The sequence below is a fragment of the Vigna angularis genome, chromosome 4 (genome assembly GCF_016808095.1).
Source record: "Vigna angularis cultivar LongXiaoDou No.4 chromosome 4, ASM1680809v1, whole genome shotgun sequence".
NCBI lineage: Eukaryota > Viridiplantae > Streptophyta > Magnoliopsida > Fabales > Fabaceae > Vigna > Vigna angularis.
In genome coordinates this window covers 40,264,762-40,286,579 of record NC_068973.1, presented here as the reverse complement: position 1 = coordinate 40,286,579, position 21,818 = coordinate 40,264,762, and the positions used below count along the sequence as shown (strand labels likewise).

General features: G+C 29.2%; 1 protein-coding gene and 1 non-coding gene across 2 annotated transcripts; one reads left to right on the top strand and one right to left on the bottom strand.

Moving 5' to 3' along the window:
* The first annotated feature begins 1,657 nt into the window (after window positions 1–1,657).
* LOC108343208 (transcription initiation factor IIF subunit beta) lies at window positions 1,658–7,743 on the top strand. Its single transcript, XM_017581327.2, has 6 exons — window positions 1,658–1,974; window positions 3,757–3,865; window positions 6,398–6,531; window positions 6,637–6,711; window positions 7,036–7,185; window positions 7,347–7,743. Exons 1-6 carry the CDS (start codon window positions 1,777–1,779, stop codon window positions 7,464–7,466), a joined length of 786 nt encoding a protein of 261 aa, XP_017436816.1. The 5' UTR covers window positions 1,658–1,776; the 3' UTR covers window positions 7,467–7,743.
* Window positions 7,744–13,574: 5,831 nt separating this feature from the next.
* Window positions 13,575–13,646, bottom strand: TRNAD-GUC (transfer RNA aspartic acid (anticodon GUC)). Its single transcript has one exon. It is a non-coding gene; the product is annotated as a tRNA-Asp (tRNA).
* Between the last annotated feature and the right edge of the window lie 8,172 nt (window positions 13,647–21,818).

Genomic DNA, 21,818 nt, shown 5'->3' with positions numbered 1-21,818 from the left:
TTAAGTAAGAAAAAAGGGAAGTCATACCTAAATAACAAAGAAAAAAAATATTTAAGGCATAATAAGTAGAAAAGATTAAATTTTTTTGAAACGATTTAAAAGAGAAATCAAAACAATTTTATCTTTATTAACATTGAAGTAGCTAATTCAAAGTACAATTTCAATTCATTTATTTTTAGACAGTCATCGAGCCATGACATAATTTCAGTATAAATTTATTTTAGATTGAAATTGTCAATGTCAAACACGATTTCGATTCAATGTTAGAACGATTTCGATTTAATAAATTTTTTAATAGAAGTTGCTTAATTCTATGACTACTTAAGTGATATTTATTTATTTTTATTAAAGTTACATAACTCTTTAATGACTTTGCTTTTGTCTTGTTTTCAGTTGATGTATAATTTATAACACAATTTTTTTATATTTTACAAATATTTCATAATAAAAGGTTTTTTTTTTCTCAAAATGTCTCCGTATTTTATCCCAAAACTTTGAGACAAGAAACATCATTAAATATTAATTGTGACGTCTCTCAGACTAATATTTAATAAGAATAAAACAACTGTCTCTCATGGTTTTAATGTATTTTTTAAATGATCAATAGTTAAAGTAATATTACATTCAGATACAAATGATTTATTAATAAATTATATATATATATATATATATATATATATATATATATATAACTTGTATCTTTATTATAAATATATTCATATATATTAAAAACATCTGTTTATTCCCTCCTCAACCTCTAACGGTATCCTTTTTACTCACCTCGAACTCCATTTTAGTCCTTCGTCCTCTGTCTCTATCGGTACCCCTTCTTCTTCCTTCACCTTGAATGACGACACCTCTTCCTCCACCTCCGCTCACATCCCTTTTTTTTCTTTCACTGGCTCTCCCCGATTTGTTTGTTACCTTCGTTTCACTATTAGCATCACTCTCTTTCCACCATTCACACTATTCTTAAAAATACATTCAAATTATCTAATTCATAATGCATCTTTTTATTTTGTATTTCGTAATTCACAATTTGGAATACACAAATTATATTTTGGATTGTATATTTTAAAATACAATTTTTGTATTCCAAAACGTATAATTTGGACTATAATTTTTTATATTTTGGAGGATGTACTATGCATGTTTAAGAATTATGCATTTTGAAACTAAAAATAAAAAAAGTAAAATTGAAAATTTTTATTACATGGAGGTACAGGAAGAAAATATGGAACTGCACAAAGAAACTGCTAACAAAACAACTCACCTTTGATGTTTATGGGCGAATACGTTAGATTGGAGGGTGTTGCTTCCCACACCCCTATCAAATTTCTCTCTCACCATACAAAAGCTTCCGGAAAACTTTTTCCATAATAGGAGAGGGTGATTGCTTCCCGGGAAAAAAATTATGGAGATGTTTATGGTGTTCCGGAAAATAAATTTGAGAAGTAATAGGATGTTGGAAGAAATACGACAGGGTGCAGGAAGCAATAGCCCAGATTGGAATGACTTTATTTTTGGCCCAATAAGAGGCTATGCTAACATTCAGCCCAATAGCTTTACATATAAGCAGAATAAGCCCAGTAAATCTATAGTATTGTATTTGGCCCAAGAAGAGGCTATGTAAATGCTAAAGTTTCAATACGAGGGGTTGAGCTCGAGGTCAAATATAATTGACTTGGGGCGGTGTCGGTTTCCAGACACGAGCGTGGTTTTCGTTGGTACCTGGAGGAAGCACAGTGAGAGAGAAAGAAAGAGAGAGAGAGAGAGATGGATGAAGAGAATGGTTACAGTGGGAGTAGCAGCTCCAATTTGGAGACTTTGAAGGCGGAGAGATCTGTGTGGTTGATGAAATGCCCTTTGGTGGTGGCTAAGTCATGGCAGACTCATCCTCCTTCTCAACCCCTCGCTAAGGTCGTCCTCTCCCTCGATCCTCTCCACCCTGAAGAAGATCCCTCTGCAGTTCAGGTTCTCCTTCTTATTCTTTTTTTACGCCCTTACTTTTATCCAATTCTGCTCCTGTTACCGGAAAGATTCACACATATTCGATGCTCTTTAAATTGATATCGAGTCTAAGTTGGATACCGTGCCTTTCGTTTAGATTGTCAAAATCTTATGTGGTTCGCAATTTCGGAAAAATGCAATGAATAGCAACTTTGTGGTTGACCAATAAATGACTGCGAAGTGTGCTAGACACTGTGGAGTCATGGAATTGACTTGCTGTGAAGGTCATCAGATAGGAATCGATTTGTTTCTTGAATCCTTTAGATACGAGTTCTATCTATGATACCACGGTTTTGAATTTTGGTTGGGGTTTTGTTTATTATGTGATCCTATATGATGGAAAACCTTGAATTGTGGTCGCGAAGAGCTCATTAATGGTGTTATGGCCGCAATTCTGATTGCGGATGTTTTTTCATTGAATGTTTCCACGGTAGTTGGTTTCTCCTTAGAGTAGTGTGAATTGGTTTGGTTGTTCCACTTTGTGGTTCATTGCCTGCGAATTCCTGGAAAATGATGTATGGAGCTTGGCTAGACCATGCATGGTGGTGGAGTGAGCATTTGAGACTGCTAATGGGTAGATCTTTGACATCAGGTTGGTGGGAACCTATTTTGTTTCTTTTCATCACTGATGGGGATGTGAGTACTGTTGAAAGGAGATAAGGGAATGACACCTGCATATAGACGTGACAAGATGATAGGAACAATCAATAGAAACGCAACAATATTATTGATTGGGAAAAAACAAACTATTTCAGAAGATGACCCCTGTAATCCTAGAGCTAATGCTCCTTAAATAAGAGATGACTCTCTCTGCCCACTTCTCATGCCTTCTCCCTGTCACGCTCTCTCCCTAAATTACATTGCCTCCTCTAGTAAACTGGCCACATCAGCAATTGTGACAAATATTGTGTTTCAGCTGTAGATTTGACTTAGGCCCCAAACCCAAGATCCTAAGATGAGATAATTGGATCAGACCTATGGATGAAAACCAAGAACAGAGAGAATCGTGCGTGGGACAGGCACCTTTGAAACAGATTTCGCATGAGCCTTAACACTCCAGAAACTTGTCTTTTTTGTAATTCAAAACAGCGTAAAAGGTTGAGGTTTTTCTCTGAAATGGTAGCCTTAATGGGCTCACAAACTTCATGTAGAACTTGTGAGCTTGACCAATCCCAAGCACATTTGCTCAATTTCACCAGAAAATAATTTTTCTTGCACTTCTGCTTGATTTTGGGGAGCGGGCCTATATAACTTATCCGCTTGTAAACTAGGAGTTTCACCAAAAACATGCCCTACTGTACCAACCAAGTATCCCCTTGCATACCATATGTTTAATGCAGTAATATATCATGCACCTGTATCATCAAAGACTGCTGCTATTGGGTAACTGTGATGTATACTTAAAAATCTACGAATTTAAGTGGGTTTACTTTGATTTTAGTGATAAGAGACAATTTTTTTCCTTATTAAGTTACCTGTTTTAAATATTCTAAGTAACGGATGGAGTGCCCCATTTAATTAAAAGGAATTCTATTAATTTTTGAGGTATTCCAAATGTGGAATATGACTTGCAAATTCATTTAATTTTTCTTAATGATAAGTTCCACCACATGACATTATTGATTGTGCAAGATGAATACAGATTCTGCTTCTAGATTTTTGACATTATAGGCAATAATTTTGGATGAATATTTGTTGCTTGTCTTCATGTGAGATATTGATTTTATAGCTCCTTAACCATGACAGTTTACAATGGAGATGGCTGGCTCTGAAGCTGTGAATATGCCAAAAACTTATTCATTGAATATGTTTAAGGACTTTGTTCCTATGTGTGTTTTCTCTGAGACTAGCCAAGGTGAGAATCGTAATCTCAGGTTTATACCATTTGTAGTTTTTACTCATCAATGGCAAGTTATGTTTTATATCTGTTGTAGTTTTTTATTCATCAATAGTAAGTACTGTTCTTATAACAGTTGTAGTTTGTACCAATTATTTACGAGTTCATTCGAAGCCTGTAATGTTTCTCATTCTCTAACTTGATATATATATGATAAAAGATACCATGTTCAATTCAATACTGTTCCAGCTATATAATTTGATGAGCAAATTGTTTTGATGCTTGGATCACACCATAAATCAGACATGAATAGCAAATATTGCAACTTGGAGTAGAATAATACGATTCTTGCACAGGTTCTACGAGGTCTTAAGTGTAGTTGCGGCCCCTTGCCACTCCTCCAAGGCCCATCACGCCTGGCTTGAGCAGTGCTTTTTGAACTGAAAAGGGCAGCCAGAGTGGATAAATTGACTTCATCACAGTTATAAGTTCTGTTCTACTCATGGCTGCACTTGCATCTAGTGTGATAATAGGGAAGAGAGATGACCGTTTTCACAAGCCTAATCCTACATGACAGTTTATTCTATTTATTTTTACTTTAACTACTTTTGTGTTTTAATTGCAAGATATGATGTGTTTCAACTTTGGACCATAAGTTTTAACTGTTATATTTTTGCACTAGATATTTAAATATTGTTGAACGTCTAGTGTAAAATAAAAACATATTTAATTGAGATGATAGTTTTTTATTTCAACAACTGTTAGTTTCGCATCTTTCTTTTATCATAAAATCTATGTAAAACATTGTAAAATTTATTGTTTTTCAAATACAAATATTTAATATCGGAGTATGTATTATAAATTCTATTATGTGTAGCAATTTTAATAGTATTTATTTTGAACATTAATATTATTCTATTATAACATATTTTAACAGAAGTCATGCTCCTAGATTTATCTTTTTAGTTATTGATGATGAATATGTGCTTTAATTTGTTTTCTTAGTTTGTGAATGCGAGGGGATGCTTTATTATTAATCTTCAATCTACCGTTCAATTATTATCCCTCTGATTCATTATTTGAGTCCTGATTCAATTACCATTTATAAGTTCATTTTCTTACTCCTTTTTTGTTTCTTACTTCACTTTCATCAAATCTGGGATTTGGTTGGAAACTTATAATAAATTCACTTCTCTTACTAAGGTATTTCTTTAAGCATTCTCACAATACAAATTGTTATAGCTTTGTACCTGGTCCACTTGAAAGTTCAGTTCCAGCTCTACCACTGCAGGATGCTGGCTTATAGTACTTTTTTGTTATCATTTTGTTAAAAATTTACAATTAATTTGATATTTGGTGTCGAAAGGGTTTAATATAAACTAGGGAGTATATCTTGTTTCATGTGGGTTTTCTTTAGAGTCTAGATAGCATTTAGGGTAAGCATAGATTAACACAGCAAATGTTTAGAGGAAATTTAAATAGTTACTGTAGTTTAAAAGGGAAACATGTCATTTTCATTATCTAAGGAGATTATAATCATAGTCAAAACAATAGTGCCAAATAGTGATGCTTAAATGGCAAAACTATAGAATGTTAAAGATAGGCAATTACTCCACTTCTATTATCTGGCTTGGCAGTCCTACCTTGATCTTGCGAAATTGAATCATTGAGTGTGATTGCAATTGCTGATTGTACAAAAGCACAAGTAAAAGTGACATCATTGTCTCTTTACATTGGCGACCGCTTTTTTGCAATTCAAGTACTGGACTGAGGTAACAGATCCTTCGTTGACTGTTGCAATTATCTATGACATGTTCCGGACATCTTTATAAAATAACCATTTTGTGTGGCGTAATTGAGGATTAATGCGATTTCAAGCTATGATCATTTTGTCTTTGAGATATGACTTATAAGTATTAATGTTGAATATGTCTTAAGTTTACGATACTTCTTGATTGTTTAGCATCTTATAAATATGTTAGTTTGTTCAGTATTTGTTATTTAGTGTAGCGGCTGAATTGGTCTGTTATATCATCTTAGCGGCTGAATTGGAGTTGGCTGTTGATCAAGATCGATTGCTACGATTAAATTAAGAAATTATGTCAGTGCTCTCTGCCTAGTAAAATGACTTAGATTTAATAGAGAGGGATATGCATCCACTGACCCAGATTGACTTCTATAAGTGGAATTAAGAAATTAAGAAATTAAGCCACTTTCAAGGCTCAAATTTAATGGATAGGAGCAAATATGAATTTGGGTAGCCCCTGTTGTAAACAAACCCACCAGTTGGGGACCCAAAGGGGGTGAAAATCTCTTCACATACGGGGATGATGACCATTATAAATGGAATTAAGAAACCCACCAGATTGACTATAATAAATAATTTGCTTTATTATGACATGGCAAGTGGTAACTGTGAATTGTGATAGTATAATTTAATAATTTAAAATGGATGAAAAAATACTTCTATATACAGAGTATTTTCTCCCTGGTTGTCACAATGAACTTAGCTTCCTTGTGTTAAGTAACAGGATTTATATTTTACTTTAGGTGGCAAGGTTGCAATGGAAGGGAAAGTAGAACATAAGTTTGATATGAAGCCCCACGGAGAAAACATTGAAGAATATGGTAAATTGTGCCGTGAGAGGACAAACAGATCTATGATTAAAAATCGACAAATACAGGTATTTTGTTCAGGTGTATTATTTAATTATCCTATAACATTTCTTGCGTTCTGTCTGATTAAATAATTGATTCTCTTTCTCTGGTTCCCTCGACTCAATTGGAAGGTTATTGATAATGATCGAGGAGTTCTAATGAGGCCAATGCCCGGAATGATTGGTCTAGTTTCATCCAATTCCAAGGTACATAATGTGCACAAAATACAATCTCTTGGACATGTTAGTAACGTTCTTTTAATTGACTCTCTATCTATCATTTTTTGCCTGCATGAAATTTCTGGCAGAGTGGAAGTTTTACGTTAGTTAATAATTAGAACAGCCAAGTATCTTGGCTTTAAAAGCATTTTGATATAGTGCCAGTCATAAATCTTAAGCAATATATATTAGATAATTATACCATAGATTCATGCAATCTCGATGAAAATTCACTGGAAAGTTTGGTCCCTCAAACTTGTGTATTGCTGGAAAAATTCTGAGGTTTTTTAATTGCTCATGAAACTCTCACAGGACAAGAAAAAGACGCAGCCAATTAAACAATCTGATACAAAGAGAACAAGAAGAGATCGGGGAGAGCTGGAGGATATAATGTTCAAGCTATTTGAAAGACAGCCTAACTGGGCCCTGAAACAGCTTGTCCAAGAGACTGATCAACCCGCCGTATGCTTTTTTGTTCTTTTTTGAGTTCCTAACTTTTTGTTGTCGTTGTAGCGCGTGCACGCACACACTTTCTGCTGCCTGTCCCCCATACACTGCGCCCCTCTTTTCTTTTGCAGCAATATTTGAAAGCTCCTGAATGGTTGTTACTTTTTCTTTTGCAGCAATTCTTGAAAGAGATTCTGAACGAACTGTGTGTTTATAATAAAAGAGGTGCCAATCAAGGAACTTATGAGCTGAAGCCTGAGTACAAGAAATCTGTTGAAGATACAAATGCTGAATGAGTGTTTTATTCTTTACAGCCTATTATTCTAACTCCATAAACGAAATTTAGTATCTTTCTCTTAGCTGAGAAGAGTCAACATGTTTAGGGTAAATAGGGTGATCGAAGAAAGAAACTTTGGAGGTCAAACAACAAGCAAACAGTGTATCTGAAGTGTGAAGGATACTTAGCTAATGTATTTTTTATCGATAAATTGTCAAAAGAGCAGTTCTGTATACCTTCAAAAACGAATTTTAGTAACCGAAAAAATAATTATATGCTGCCTGGTTAGTGTATAATTTCTCTCTCCCGCTAGTTCTACTTTTTGTAAAACTGAAGTCTTAAATTTAGTATGCATTAGAGATGCTATATTAGATATTCTATATTTTAGCGAGGTAATTTATCTATTGTGAGCGAAAAATTTATTAGGTAAGCCACAGCCTATTATCATTATTTCAGATAATTGATTTATGCCCCCATATTGATTTTTATCAAAAGGAAAGATACATGGTGTGGTGTATGGAACACTATGATTTCCTTGATGGGAGCTGATAAATGAAAAAGTTTTTAAAAATCTTGGTCCCCTTTTGTTGAAGTGATAGTGTAATTTTATGCTAAGTCTGTACCAGTTTAAGATGATGGGCTCTTCAATTATTGAAAATGTGTGCCCCATATTTGACCAAAGATTGCCGATAAAAAAGAAAATCGTCGGTCTAAAGTGAAACTTTAAGAATGTGGAATCGCACGAAAAAAATTGAGAATATTCTGAATAGGATAAAGAAAAAAGAATGCTTCCAGGCAATTATTCATTTATGGTTGAAAATTGGATTAAAAAGTTAAGTGCCATTGGAGGTTAAATCAGTATAAGGACATCTATATGCGATGAGGATTTCATATCCCTTTCTGATTTTTGATTATATAGATTTAGACAGCTATTTGATATCTTTCTAGTTTAAAGTATGGTTGAGTTTGATGGAATTCATTCAGTTATTGCATATGACTATTACGAGGTGTTTTTGAACTCATAACAGTCCAAAGTTTTACAATGAAAAGAAAAACCAGGGCTGAATTCATTTTTAATATAATGTAAATGTAAATTCTATCTTGTCTTTTAATTTTAATAGTACTCTTTTTTTATTTAATAAACTATTAAGTATAAATGCTTGTACCTATAAGTTTCGCTTTGTAAATAATGTGAATTATTGTTTAGAATCTTGTTAATTTTTAATTGTTAAGTAACCTAAAGTGACCTTTATTCTCCATTATATATTTTAGGTTTAATGTGTCAACAGATCCTTATTTTTATTCAGAATTTCAAATAGATTCCTTTCTTTTTCGGTATCTCAATTGAGTGTTTATTTTTGTAAAATTGAATCAAATAGGACATTTCCGTCAAATTGAAATGACGTCGTTAAGAAGGAGGGTATGCTGACACTGCCAACATACCCTTCTTAATGGCGTCATTTCAATTTGACGGAAATGTCCTATTTGATTCAATTTTACAAAAATAAGGACTCAATTGAGATGTCGAAAAAGAAAGGGACCTATTTGAAATTTTGGGTAAAAATAGGGACCTATTGAGACATTAAACTTATATTTTATGTTTAATCTTTACAAAAATAAAATAACTATCAATTTTTTTTAATTATAAAATTTAACTATCATTAGAATTAAATTTCAAATAATTTATTATGTAGTTCTAATATATATATATATATATAATTTTTTTATCCACTCAAAAAATTGAAGATACCATAATCACTTCAAATAAACATGAGGATATTGATTAGGAATTATTAGTGTGAAATAAAATTTACGTGGTAACTATTGTTTGTATAAATTTTAAAATAATTATTGTAAAAGTCAACTAACTTAGTTCTAATAAAATAACAAGAATAATTTCATTTCACAGTCAATTCATAGTCTATTTCCTCTATTTTTGTTTGACTAGATGTTATGTGTTTTTAATTAAAGAGAAACCACAATAACTAAGAAGGAAAATAAAGAGATATGATAATTTTCATTTCAAATAACAATCTCATAGTTTACTTTACACGGGATTTGGTCTCTCTACTGCAAATATAACTCCATGACACCCAATTTCAAATTCTGTGACTAATTCTATAAATTGTATATATAGTTTTCCAAATTAAAATTGTGTAGAATCATTCACAAATCAGAGACAAGAAAGAATTTAGACATGAAATTGTGTAATTTTATACACACACATAAAAATTAATACACTTTTTCTAGTTATTGATGTTACATATGTTGGCGAAATCACTTAAATGAACTCTGAAGTGTTTAAGGAAAAATTTCTAAAAATACTTTTAGAAGAAAATATTTTTATCACTTATTAATTTATGTATAACTTAAAAAGAAGTTTTTATAAAAAATAAGTCAGTTAAATTATGTACAATCTAATTACAACTTAACAAAAAAAACTTAGTTTTTAATATTGACTTGTAATAATCCCAGTTGGAACCAAAATAAAAAAATCTGTGTAACTAATTAATATGGTAGAGATTTATAAAATTGAGACAATAATCTCATGAGTGTTTATGTGCATGCCATGATCCAGCATGTTGATAAGATGAAATTTGCATGGTTGCAATGAGAAGATTAGGCTTAGGTGGTATCTGGTGTGAAAAGCATACAGCATATATGAGTACGCATATTATTAGAATGCATGATGATGAAGTGGAATTTTGAATGTGTGAAAGACGATTGGTCACCCCACCATGGATGTTATCGAATCGTGGAAAATCAACTAGGAATCTTGTTTGTCAGCTTTGAAGATTTTTGGAGCAAACTTTCTTCAGTCTTCAAAGATTCCAATACCATCTTCACATCAGAATTAAGCCAAAGATCAACTTGGTGTAGACCTAGCTTAGCTAGCTTGCATGGTGAGTGTGGGTTTCAGTGTCCCACCAAACAGCTTAATGGAATTTCAGGACTTTAATTTCTCACTCCCATGAACGTGGGATTCCTAGCGTGGGAAACCTAATAAACGATGAGAGAGAGAAACAAAGACAGAGAAGAGAGAAGAACCGTTTTTGATTGGGGAATGTCATTTTTGAACAATGTTGTCAATGGTCGCTGTCCTACCCATTCATAAAATTTCTTTGCATGCATAAGAAAATATCTTCCAATATCAGTCATCATTTATTCATTGAACTCCAGACAAAACTAAGGAAGATATTCTTGTTCTAATAACAGTGGTAAAGAAAGAAAATAAAGATAAGTATCCCTTAATATGATGTTATGAGATTTTTTAGTAGACAAATTTGCCACTAGGCAAATTTCAAAAGAATTAAAAAAACAAGTCGATCAGGGATAATGATTTTATTTAAAAAAGTTGTGTATCTTCAGTTTCTGGTTCACAGAAAAAAGTGTAGAGGTAAGATAGAATTCAATTTAAATCTAATGTTGTTAAGAGATATTTAAAATGAGTAGTTAAATGTCATTCAACCTTAAATTAGGAGTACAAGATTTAAAAAAAAAATATTTATATAAGATGAAATAATATTAATATTTAATGTTGAATGTATTAACTGTTAGAATATAATGAGTAGTTAAATGTATTAGTCATTGAAGTCTTACAAAATAATTAATGTTTTAATAAATTTTAATAGTTTTTTTTGTGTGAATTGATAGTCACAGATATATATGATTTTATAAATTGTATTTTTATAATATGAATAACACAATAATAATAATAAAAATAAATAAATTTATTCATAAAATAATTTTTTTTGTTAACAAATAAGTATGCTTTAAAGTACTAATGTTTACTAGAGCATCACTTGGAAACTTCAAATTAGTGTATTTTTTTTAATTTACTGTCTTCTATTCAACATCACTGTTGCCACATTTCTAAGCCTCCATTTGTTAGAGAAGAAATAAATGAGGAGAAAAATCACGAAAGGTAATAAAATAAAATAAAATGTATGAAAAATAAGATGGTTTTACAAGAAAAAAAAAACGACACCAAATATATATTTTATAATGCTCTTTTAACTTACGTAATGATTTACGTGACATTTTCTGCATCATTTTAGCTGAGTCTCAAACTTGGAAACACTTTAGTTACTATATTTTTTTGCTACAACAGTAAGTTGATTTTAACCATCACAATAAGGATGTTTTATTGCTTGATGAAATTTTGAAGTATTTTGTAAACTCTAGTTTTTGGACTGATTATAAAACTAATCTTTAATGTGAAGTTTAATCACACTCAAAATTGTTCACTTCTTTTTAAAGATTTATTTATTCTATGAAATTTAACTCGAGTCGTGAGTATTTCACCTTTCTAAACTCTCAATTACAAACACTTTTATCTCTAAATAATAATTAAAAAACAATGTAATTTTAATATGCTTGTTCGAACTTCAGTAAAACTATCTGTATAACCAAACAGTTTGAACTTAATACCAAGTGAGAGTACAGCACCATTTAGATATATAAAAGATAAAGTAGGATTTCCTTTACTTTAAATGTATTTTGAAACTAATTAATAAAAAAAAGTTAATTTACTAATTTTACAATTGTTCTCTCTCGTTATCTATATACTAATAATAGTTGGGTTTTAACTCATTATGAAAAACAGTTAATAGATATGGAAAAAGTGAGATTTTTTTGAAAAAAGTGGGTTTTGTCATATTGAGATGGAAGAATATGATTTCAACTCTTTCCGTAATCATCGCGAAAGATTGTATGGTCAAAAAGGCAGACTTGGAAATAATTAGCACAAAAACACATCACATTACACTTTTTTTTATGTTACGGGCTTATTACACAAACAACCTATTTCACGTGTTAATGTGGAAGTGCTAGCTAATCATATTCACAAATATCAAATTAAATTTTCAGGTCAGTAATCATAAAATTTTAAGGAAATTTAAAATATTTGAAATTTAAATTCTGTTGATTTCATTTTTTAAATATTTTGTTTATATAAATTAATTAAAAATTTAGTTGTTTTAGCTTAAATAGGATACTTTTTGTTACTTAAAAAACTAAAATACTATTATTAATCATCAAAGAATAAATATTAAATACTTTTAAATATTTAATAATTCAAATTAATATGGAATGATTTAAAATTAAATAATTAACATTTTTTTACATTAATACTAACTCATGTTTCAATTAACTAATAACTGAATATATTTTCAACTGAAATTCGAATACATTTTAGGAGCAATTTGAATGGATATTCTTTTTCTCCATTAGTTGTTATGTTTTTTCACAAGTAAAATTACATTTTAGTGATTTCTCTGAATTATACGCTTTGTTAAAAAAAGTCTGGGTAAATTAAGACACAAAAGTATTTATAAATATAGATTACCTTAATTCGAGTTTTGAACGATGTTGAAATTGTGGAGAATATTTTAATTAAAATTGAACAATATATAATAATAATATTATTAATAAATAATGTTGGTAGTGGGAAAGATTGAGAGTGGAAGTTAGAGGCACGGTGTTCCTGACGAAGATGGCTTAACCTTTTCGCGCAAAACTCCAAAACTAAAAAGCAATGAAGAAAATGAACGCATCATCCAAACACATGTTGTGGGGATCGATATTTAATCCTGACTATTTATATATAGTTGCGTGATCTAAATTTAAATTCTTTACATTGTTAAAAAAAAGATCTTACCTAATATGCCCTCGTATACACTCTCTTTGTATTGTAAAGATATAGATATATTATTATTTTTTAGAAAAAGAAGTCAATGTATGTTAACAAACCTATTTTGTAAAATGCATGAACATATTTCATATTGGTCTAAAATTCTATAAAAAATAAAAGCAGAAAACAATAATCAAACAATAGCTAATTGTTGATATTTGTATATATTTTCAAAATAATATATTACCGTAACTTTGATGTATACGGAAGTTGTATTAAATACTTTTAAATTAATAAACTTTCAGTCAATATGGTCAAAGTTAAATATCATAATTTTGAGAATAAATAATTCCAAAACTTGGGGAATTTCAAAATTGAATTTGAGCTACTAAATCAGTTTTTTTTTAATAGGTTAAAAATAAAAGACCAGACGTCTTCTGGGATCGAACCCATTAAACCACCACCAGGCAAGCAGAAATGGTTTAAAAAAACCGTCGCCGTTGCCGGGGATCGAACCCGGGTCACCCGCGTGACAGGCGGGAATACTCACCACTATACTACAACGACCGATACTTTATATCTTCTTCAGTATATGTTAGAACAAGAAGCTTATCTATTCACCTGACGCATTGAAAGACAATTCCACAGTCAAAGTTTCAGAGTTTTGAATTAGTTAGATGAAAATCTATATTTGAAAATAAATGAATTCCTTAGTTATTCCTTTATCCACTATAACTTTGAATAAATACAAATTAAATTAAAGTTTGAACTAGTAAAGATAGACGTGGATAAATTCTTGTTTAAACCCTTTCAATCAAACTTAGTTAAATGTCTGAAATCCAATCATTCATATTAAATAAACTCAATGGTTCCTCAAAGTAAACCATCCCTAAATTGTATTCTCAAAGGATATCAATTGTGATAATCTTTCCCAAATCCAATTCCGCTGGTCAATATGTTACTTGTTTAATTATAAATTATCACTAATCATCAACACTACTTGTTGAATAATATGAAGGGGGAAATATGGAGAGATATTTATTATTGACTATTTAATTACATAAAGAAATTTATACTACCTTTCCGACACAATAAAACCCAAAAATAATAGGTTCAGAATGTTTTCACACATATATTATTTAATTTACTATTTTTATATAATATCAAGTTCTAACTGACACTAACATTAATATATAAAAAAACGAAAAATATTTAAAAGAAATAAAGAAAAAAATATTTAAAAGAAGAAAAATAAATAATTAATAATGGAAAGGGATGAAGAAATAATTTAATTGAGTTTAACGGAGTTTGGAGATGATATGGTTAATAAGTTATTGGAAGGTAATGATGAAAGCGACGGTGTGCATGCATGCCGCCCATTAACGAGAATACATTATTATTAGAAGGCAATAATAATGTTATAGGAAGCACATAATATCCATTGACTGTAAATAGCATGGATATTGAAAAACGTTGATGATTAAAATGTTGAAAAATAGGGAATAAAATCGATTACGAGTTGAATTGATGGGAGAGAGGCTATTCCTCTCCATGCTCTGTTATGCCCCAACATGCATGATGTTGAAAGCTGTGTGTGTGAGAGAAAGCTTTGACGCAACCACAACCAAACTTCATCAATGTGCTTTCCACGGTTGCATTCATTGCTCACTTACGTTTAGTCATCTTCCATTTCGCAATTTTTACTTCCACTTCTTCTCTTCTCATATATCCCATTTTCATGCAAACTTCCACTACTTTCTTATTATTATATTATACTGATTAAAAGTCTCACATCGATTAAAAATAATATATATTTATAATATATAAATAAATGAAAATCGCATCTTACAAATTGATTTCATAAAATTAAGTTACGTTTAAAATTTACTTTTTAATCATACTTACTTGTATAAGCTCATCTGCATTTTAACTTTCCAACGTACCTTTTATTTTACATCTTTTTCGTAAAATTCAGCGATAACAAATTGTGACAATGTTGTTTGTAGGGTAGATGGATGGAAAAAGTGGCACAAACACTGAACCTTAATTTGTAGGTGCACAATAGAGATTTGAAAGGGAATGGTGAGCAGAAGAGCCTAAAAGGAAACCTCAATTGTAATTTGTTGCCATCAAAGGTTAGGAATGTGGCAACCACCTTCAATGTAATAATATTTTTTATTTGCTTTACAATAGCTACAACACTTTTGTCTATGGGAGCAATGGATCTTAGATAATTGGTGCATGACCCACTCTGTAGGGAAAGTCAAAAGTTCTGTTAGCTTAGGAAATTCTAACAACCAAACATAAAACTACCCTTCAAGAAAAATTATTTATTTCCGTCAACAAAATATATACTTTGGTTACACGTTTTGTAAAGAATATTCCGTTTATGTACATGCAACATGATTTATATCAATTATTACTTTATTTAATCAATTTTAATTGAATGATTTATTCTCAAAATTATTATCTTTAACTTTATATTACTACAATGGTATTAGTGTAAAAACATCTGATACATCTTGTATATACATCAAAGTTACGGTCATATATTATTTTTAAAATAAACACAAATATCAACAACTTGCTATTGTTCGATTATTGCTTTTTAATTTTATTTTATTTTATAGAATTTTAGATCAATATGATATATGTGCATGCGTTTTAGCTGAAAGCTTTGTTAACATGTATTTACTTCTTTTAAAATTAAAAAGTTACGTGGCCGTTATTATTATTTGACAATTATTTATAGGAGTAAAATACTCAAAAGGTAACTTTTGTACTTCTAAAACAAATATATAATAAATATCTTCAGAGAGTTTTTATGAGGATATATTAGGTAATTTTTTTTTAACAATGTGGAAATGTTTAATTTTAGATCATGCAACTGTACATAGTAAAGATTACACTATTTAATGATCATAGCTGCTTTAAAAAAATCAAGGGCTATTTTTTTTAGTTTTGACTATTTAGATAGGGATTAATTATATTCAGTTATCTATTTATTGATCCAGATAAATGGGAAAAATTAATTTAATCAAAACTTACATTTTATTTAACTTCGTTAATGTAAACATAATTAAGCATAATATAGAAATATAAAATATTTATATGATATATTATAATTTTATGAATAATATGTAAATGTTAATTATAAGATTCTGCAACTACAAATATCTAATTTATAATTGTAAATTAGTATATATAATTAAAATAATTAATTAATCATTCTAAGATATTTAAAAAATAAATGTAATAAAGAGTTCATAAAACACAACTATCTCAAAATGAAACATACAAGTGTAAACATGACACAATTATCTATAATATATTTCCTAAACCCGCAATACTATGGAAAGTATAAATAACATAAAATAGCATGATAATACAAGAAGAAGGGTAAACTATCGAGAATAAAAATCAATATATAAGTTTATATAAATAATCATAATTTAGAGTGATAATCCAACAAACTTTATTTGATTCAAGTTTCAAAACTTTATATCTACAAGTGGACCAAAACATAAAAATTATACTTAGAAAATTGACTAGTAGAGAAGAACACGAGTGTTATTGATGTGTTCTAGCATTCTTTTTCCATATCGTCTTCTTTCCTTTTTTGATATTCATAGTGTCAGTTAGAATATGATATTGCATAACAATAGTAAATAAAATAAATGTGAAAAAAACTCAAGAACTTATTATTTTTGGGTTTTAGATCGAAATGTTTTATTAAATTATTTTATGTAGCTCAACAATAAATTGATAAATATCCCATATTTCTCTTCATATAACTCAACAAGTAATATCAGTGTTGATAATTACTGATAGTTTATCATTAATATATTGAGCTCAAGTGTAATTTAAAAATAAATAATTAAGAGAAACCCTTACTTCTATTGCCTTTTTTTAAGTTTTTTTTTCTAAGGTGGTGTTAATTTTTTTTGGGAGTAGTCTTTTCTTTTTTGAACTTTTATAAACTTTTTGAAGCTATCTTTTTATAAACTTTTAAGTTTTTTTTTTTCTAAGGTGGTGTTAATACTGAACTTTTTTGAAGCTATCTTTCTATAAACTAATTTGTAGAAAAACGTTTATTAATTTATTCAGTTGTTTCTAATTTATGTTTAAGTTATATATAGTTATAAGAAAAAAAATGAGTTTATTGATAAAATAAAATTAGTTTATGAATGTGGTGGTTAATAAGATGTCAGTTGGTCATGATAGAATAAATAAGACAAAATGAGGAGATTTGGGAGAGGGTTGAAGACCAACAAGCAAAAAGAATTGAAACGTGAGAATAAGGTGTCAAAATGATTATTAAGAATAATAATATAAAAAAATAAATGAGAAATTTTTAGTCAAATAGTGTTTATGATCAGTTAAGAATAATTTGTAAAATGGAAGTTTTTTTTATAATGATTTGTAAATGTAAACGATATTATTAGATAAAATTGTAAAGTGAAAACATTATTATTAGATAACCTGTAAACGTTTATTCCAATGACGTGAAGATAACTCTGGAGCTGCTGCCAACAGGAGGTTTCATTCATTCATATCCTTAAACATTATAAAGGAGCAGTTTTGGATCAAACATTGTATTTTATTTTACCTTGATTTATATGCTTATGAGCAACTATTGTTTTCTTTTAAATATGTTTTTAATTTATATATGTAAATTTAATCAATTTATAATTTTTATCATGTCATGAAAGCTTTTCTAAAACATAAATAATTTGTAACTAATAGGTTTTGGTGAAATGTTATAAATATTGAGTAATTTTTTTGAATCAATTATTTTAACATTTTGTGTTAAAAGTTCACATTCTTTTAATAAAAGTAATTGATTCTTTTTAAAAAGTCACATTTTTTGGTAAAAGCAAAATGTAAGAACCTATTCTAAAATAAAACAATTGAACATTTAAAAATAAAATTTATCATTAATTATTCTTAACATTCAAATTTAATGTTTAATGCAAACTTTTAATAAAAAAAGTTTAAAACATTAGAGTTCTTATTAATAAGTCTTTAAGACATTAACACTTATTACATGTGAATGTTAAAGTAAGAATTATAATTATATTGTTTAGTGTTTTTTACATGTATAAAATTTAATCACCGTACCATCTTTACCCTATAGTAATTTTATAATTTTTTTTGTTATCTCGGTTTTAAATTTATTTCATACACATAAACCATTTTCATTTTATTAAAATTTTTAGCCTTAATTAGTGAATAAACATAAATTTTTTGAATAACACAAGTTTATATGAGAAACAATATCACTTTATATTTCTACGATTTAATACACTTATAAATTTTGTAACGTATTTTAGTTAACATTAATTTATTGATTTGTGATTATTATTGATTAAGTATTAATTACAATCATTTTTTAACTTATCAATCAAAGTAATCATTTTTTAACTTATCAATCAAAGTGATAGAATAGAATAATCAATCTAAAAATATCAACTCAAAAATATCCTAATTGATGCTCAATTGTTCCAAAAGAATATGTAGCTTAACTAATAAGCAAATAAGTTTAGAATTAATTATATTTATGATAATATTTATGATTAATTCAATTCTCTTATGGTTGATTAATGATTAAAAAGGAAAGAAAAAATTACAGAGGTTTGGACCACAACTGTTTGCATAGTTTGCCACGTGTACTCCCTATGCACATGTAGTGTTGGTGTCACACTTTATAAATCAATAATTCTTGCAAGTTACATCTTTTTTTTTATGTGCGAGCACAGTGTCAATCCTTTCAGCAAGTTACATGCATAATTTCTGAGAATCGCTCCCCACGTCAGAAAAAGGAACAAGGAAGTTTCAAAATTTACCTTTTAGAGCAAATATACTTTGATAATCCGTTTTTAAAATATTAAGAATTTTAAGGTATTTTATAAAGTGAAAACACGATAGGAATGAAACCACATTATTACCTAAAAGAAAGTATGTAAGAAAAGGCGAGATGCAGAAAAAGAAAAAATAAATGAGTTTAAGTGTAAGGTGCGTAGTTATGAAAGCTTTATTTTTTTTCTTTCTTAAGTTAACGAGAAAATTAAATTTATAATTTCTCTTTTTATCTCTTTTAAATTCTTTAAACTAATTTTATATTTCCAAAAAATTAAACATATAATTCTTTTTATTTTTAAAATTTTTATCACTAATAAATCAATCTATCATTGAATCGAAAAGGAAAGAAGTTGAAGGAAAAGCAATTACGAGCCCAACTGGGTCCGTGCAGGGTGAGTCAGAGGCAGGATCAGTGTTCCTCTTAGTTTGCTGCATCTACAGCTTTTATCATATAATGCAATTAGTAGAATAGCATGCCTGTCATCACACATTCACAATCACTCTCTTTATTTTCTGTTTTAAAACATCAAATCTCCTCAGCTCACCAATCTACATCTTTAAATTTAATTAATGTACTTAAAATAATTTTGATTATATAATATAAGAATCGGTCTTTATGGAACTTAATAATTGTCACCGTAGATGGAAATGTTATATAATTAAATAGAAGAGTGTATTTTTAAACCATTTATACCAATTGACAATCCACTTTTAAAGAGGTATTATAGTTTTTTAAAAGTTAATTTTTGTATTTATAAAATAATTAAAAAGTAAAATAATAAATATAAAATATGTGTACAAAATTGTTAGGTGTTAAAATAATAATTCCCAATTAAATAACTATTCTCGTAACTCCACTTTTGAGTTTGTAATAGTTGGAGATTCATACTTAAAAAAACGGGAACTGGAAATAATATTTAAGTATACAGTCAAAAAGTTTAAGTGAAAATAAATAATGTATAAAAAAGAAAAATTAAGATTTTGAATTGAAAAAACTGAATTTATTGAATGTATATTAGTTTGGTATTTCTTGAACTAGAAGCAGATTTTTATATCATATTATGTTAATAACCTTTTTAATAATGAAAACACGTAAATATAAATAACTTTAATTTTACAAATTTTGAAAATACTTGGCGGAACAAACGTTAGGCAAATTCACATTTGCTCGTATTATGAAAGGTATTATTAACAAATTTTTACATACATTTTACATCTATTATTTTCTTTTTTAATATTTTTTTATAAATACAATAGTTAATTTTTTGAACGATCAATATACTTTTAAAAGTGAATTGTCAACGGATGCAAGTAGTGAAAAAGAAAACATTTTCCATTCTAAAAGTTAATAATATCCTCCATCAACACACTTTTGTTTTCAGTATAATATTTACTGTTAATTCTATTTATTGTGCAAATGTTTAATTATACATTATATCATTATTTTTTCCATTTTTTTAATGAAAATTTAATTTTCTCATTCTTTATCATAAACATTTTAAATTTTCATAAAATTTTCTTATCCATTAAACTTTTAGCAAAGTCGCGAGGAATTATAGAAAAAATATTAAAATGAAAAAAAACAAAACAAAAGTAATGTCATTTTATAAAATTCTATAAGAAAATTATGCGTTTTTTTTTCTTTTGTTTTTATTTTATTTAGTTAGACCTTGAAAGGTGTGACATAATTTACTAAATTCAAATGCATAAAAGATAATTTGAGTGATACAATTAAAAAAAATGAAAATAGTAAAATGGATACCTAAATCAAATATGGTACATTATCTATGTTTTATTTTTCTACTTCATGCATATCATTCACGATTTCATAAATTTAAGGAGGTGCAAATAAGAAGAGGAAATAACATGTTAGAAAAATGGGTGATAATTTTTGGAGGGTGTGGTTGTCAGAACCCTTAAATTTCGTGAGTGGAAGTCAGGTGTCAGTGGAAGGATATCAGAGTTTCAGATAGTGGAAGACAGGTGTACAGCGCTGAATGACCGATCGATTTTAGTGACGGTAGTATTTAAGGCTAAATTTCAAACTTCGTGCCACTTTTCTGCATGCATCCTTCATCTTCAATCTTCTGAACCTTCCATTTTCTCCTCCTTCTCTCTACAATCTCCATCTTCTCTCTAAGAATTCTCATCCTTTTCTTCTTCCGACCATCATTCAGGCAACGCCTGAGTATTTCTGGTGTTAAGAGCTTTCCATTGCACCGATCAAGTTGTGGTTTAAGCTGGTGAGTTACTTCTCGTCTTAGACCGTTCGTTTTCTGACACATGCAAGCCAAGTTTTGGTTGCATGAGTTTATCATCTCATTCTGATAGAAATTCTGGTCTTGTATTTGGTTTAGTTTTTAAATCGGTGAGCTCTAAGTGTATAAGACTGGTAGTGGTGAAACATATCCTGCATCGGTGAGTGTTCGGCTACGTTTAGAGGTAAAGGAAGCTTATATAATTTGATTATGATTTCTTGTTCTGAATGGTTGTATGTTTGTTTGATCCATGGATGAATATGAAGTATTGTTTTCAGTGCATGTTTTGTATATATGAGTGTATGAGTTACAAATGATGTGAACTGGCTGATATAGGGTTTGCTCTTATGTATGTAGAATTCTGTATAATCCTGTGGTTGTCACCGAAAGTCATTATTGACCGTTCGGTTTTCCTTTGAGTATTTGGTCTGTACTGGATTCTTCTTCTGTGGAGAAGTTCAGTTAAGGACCGATTGGTTTTCTCCTAGAATACTGGTAAGTAAGCGTTCGGTCTAAGTATAGTTTCCTCTTTAGGCTTCCTAAACAGTTTAGTTAATGTATTCTATAGTACTTACAGTCGTAGATGTTACCTTTATCCTTCATTGAAAATAAGTGTTGT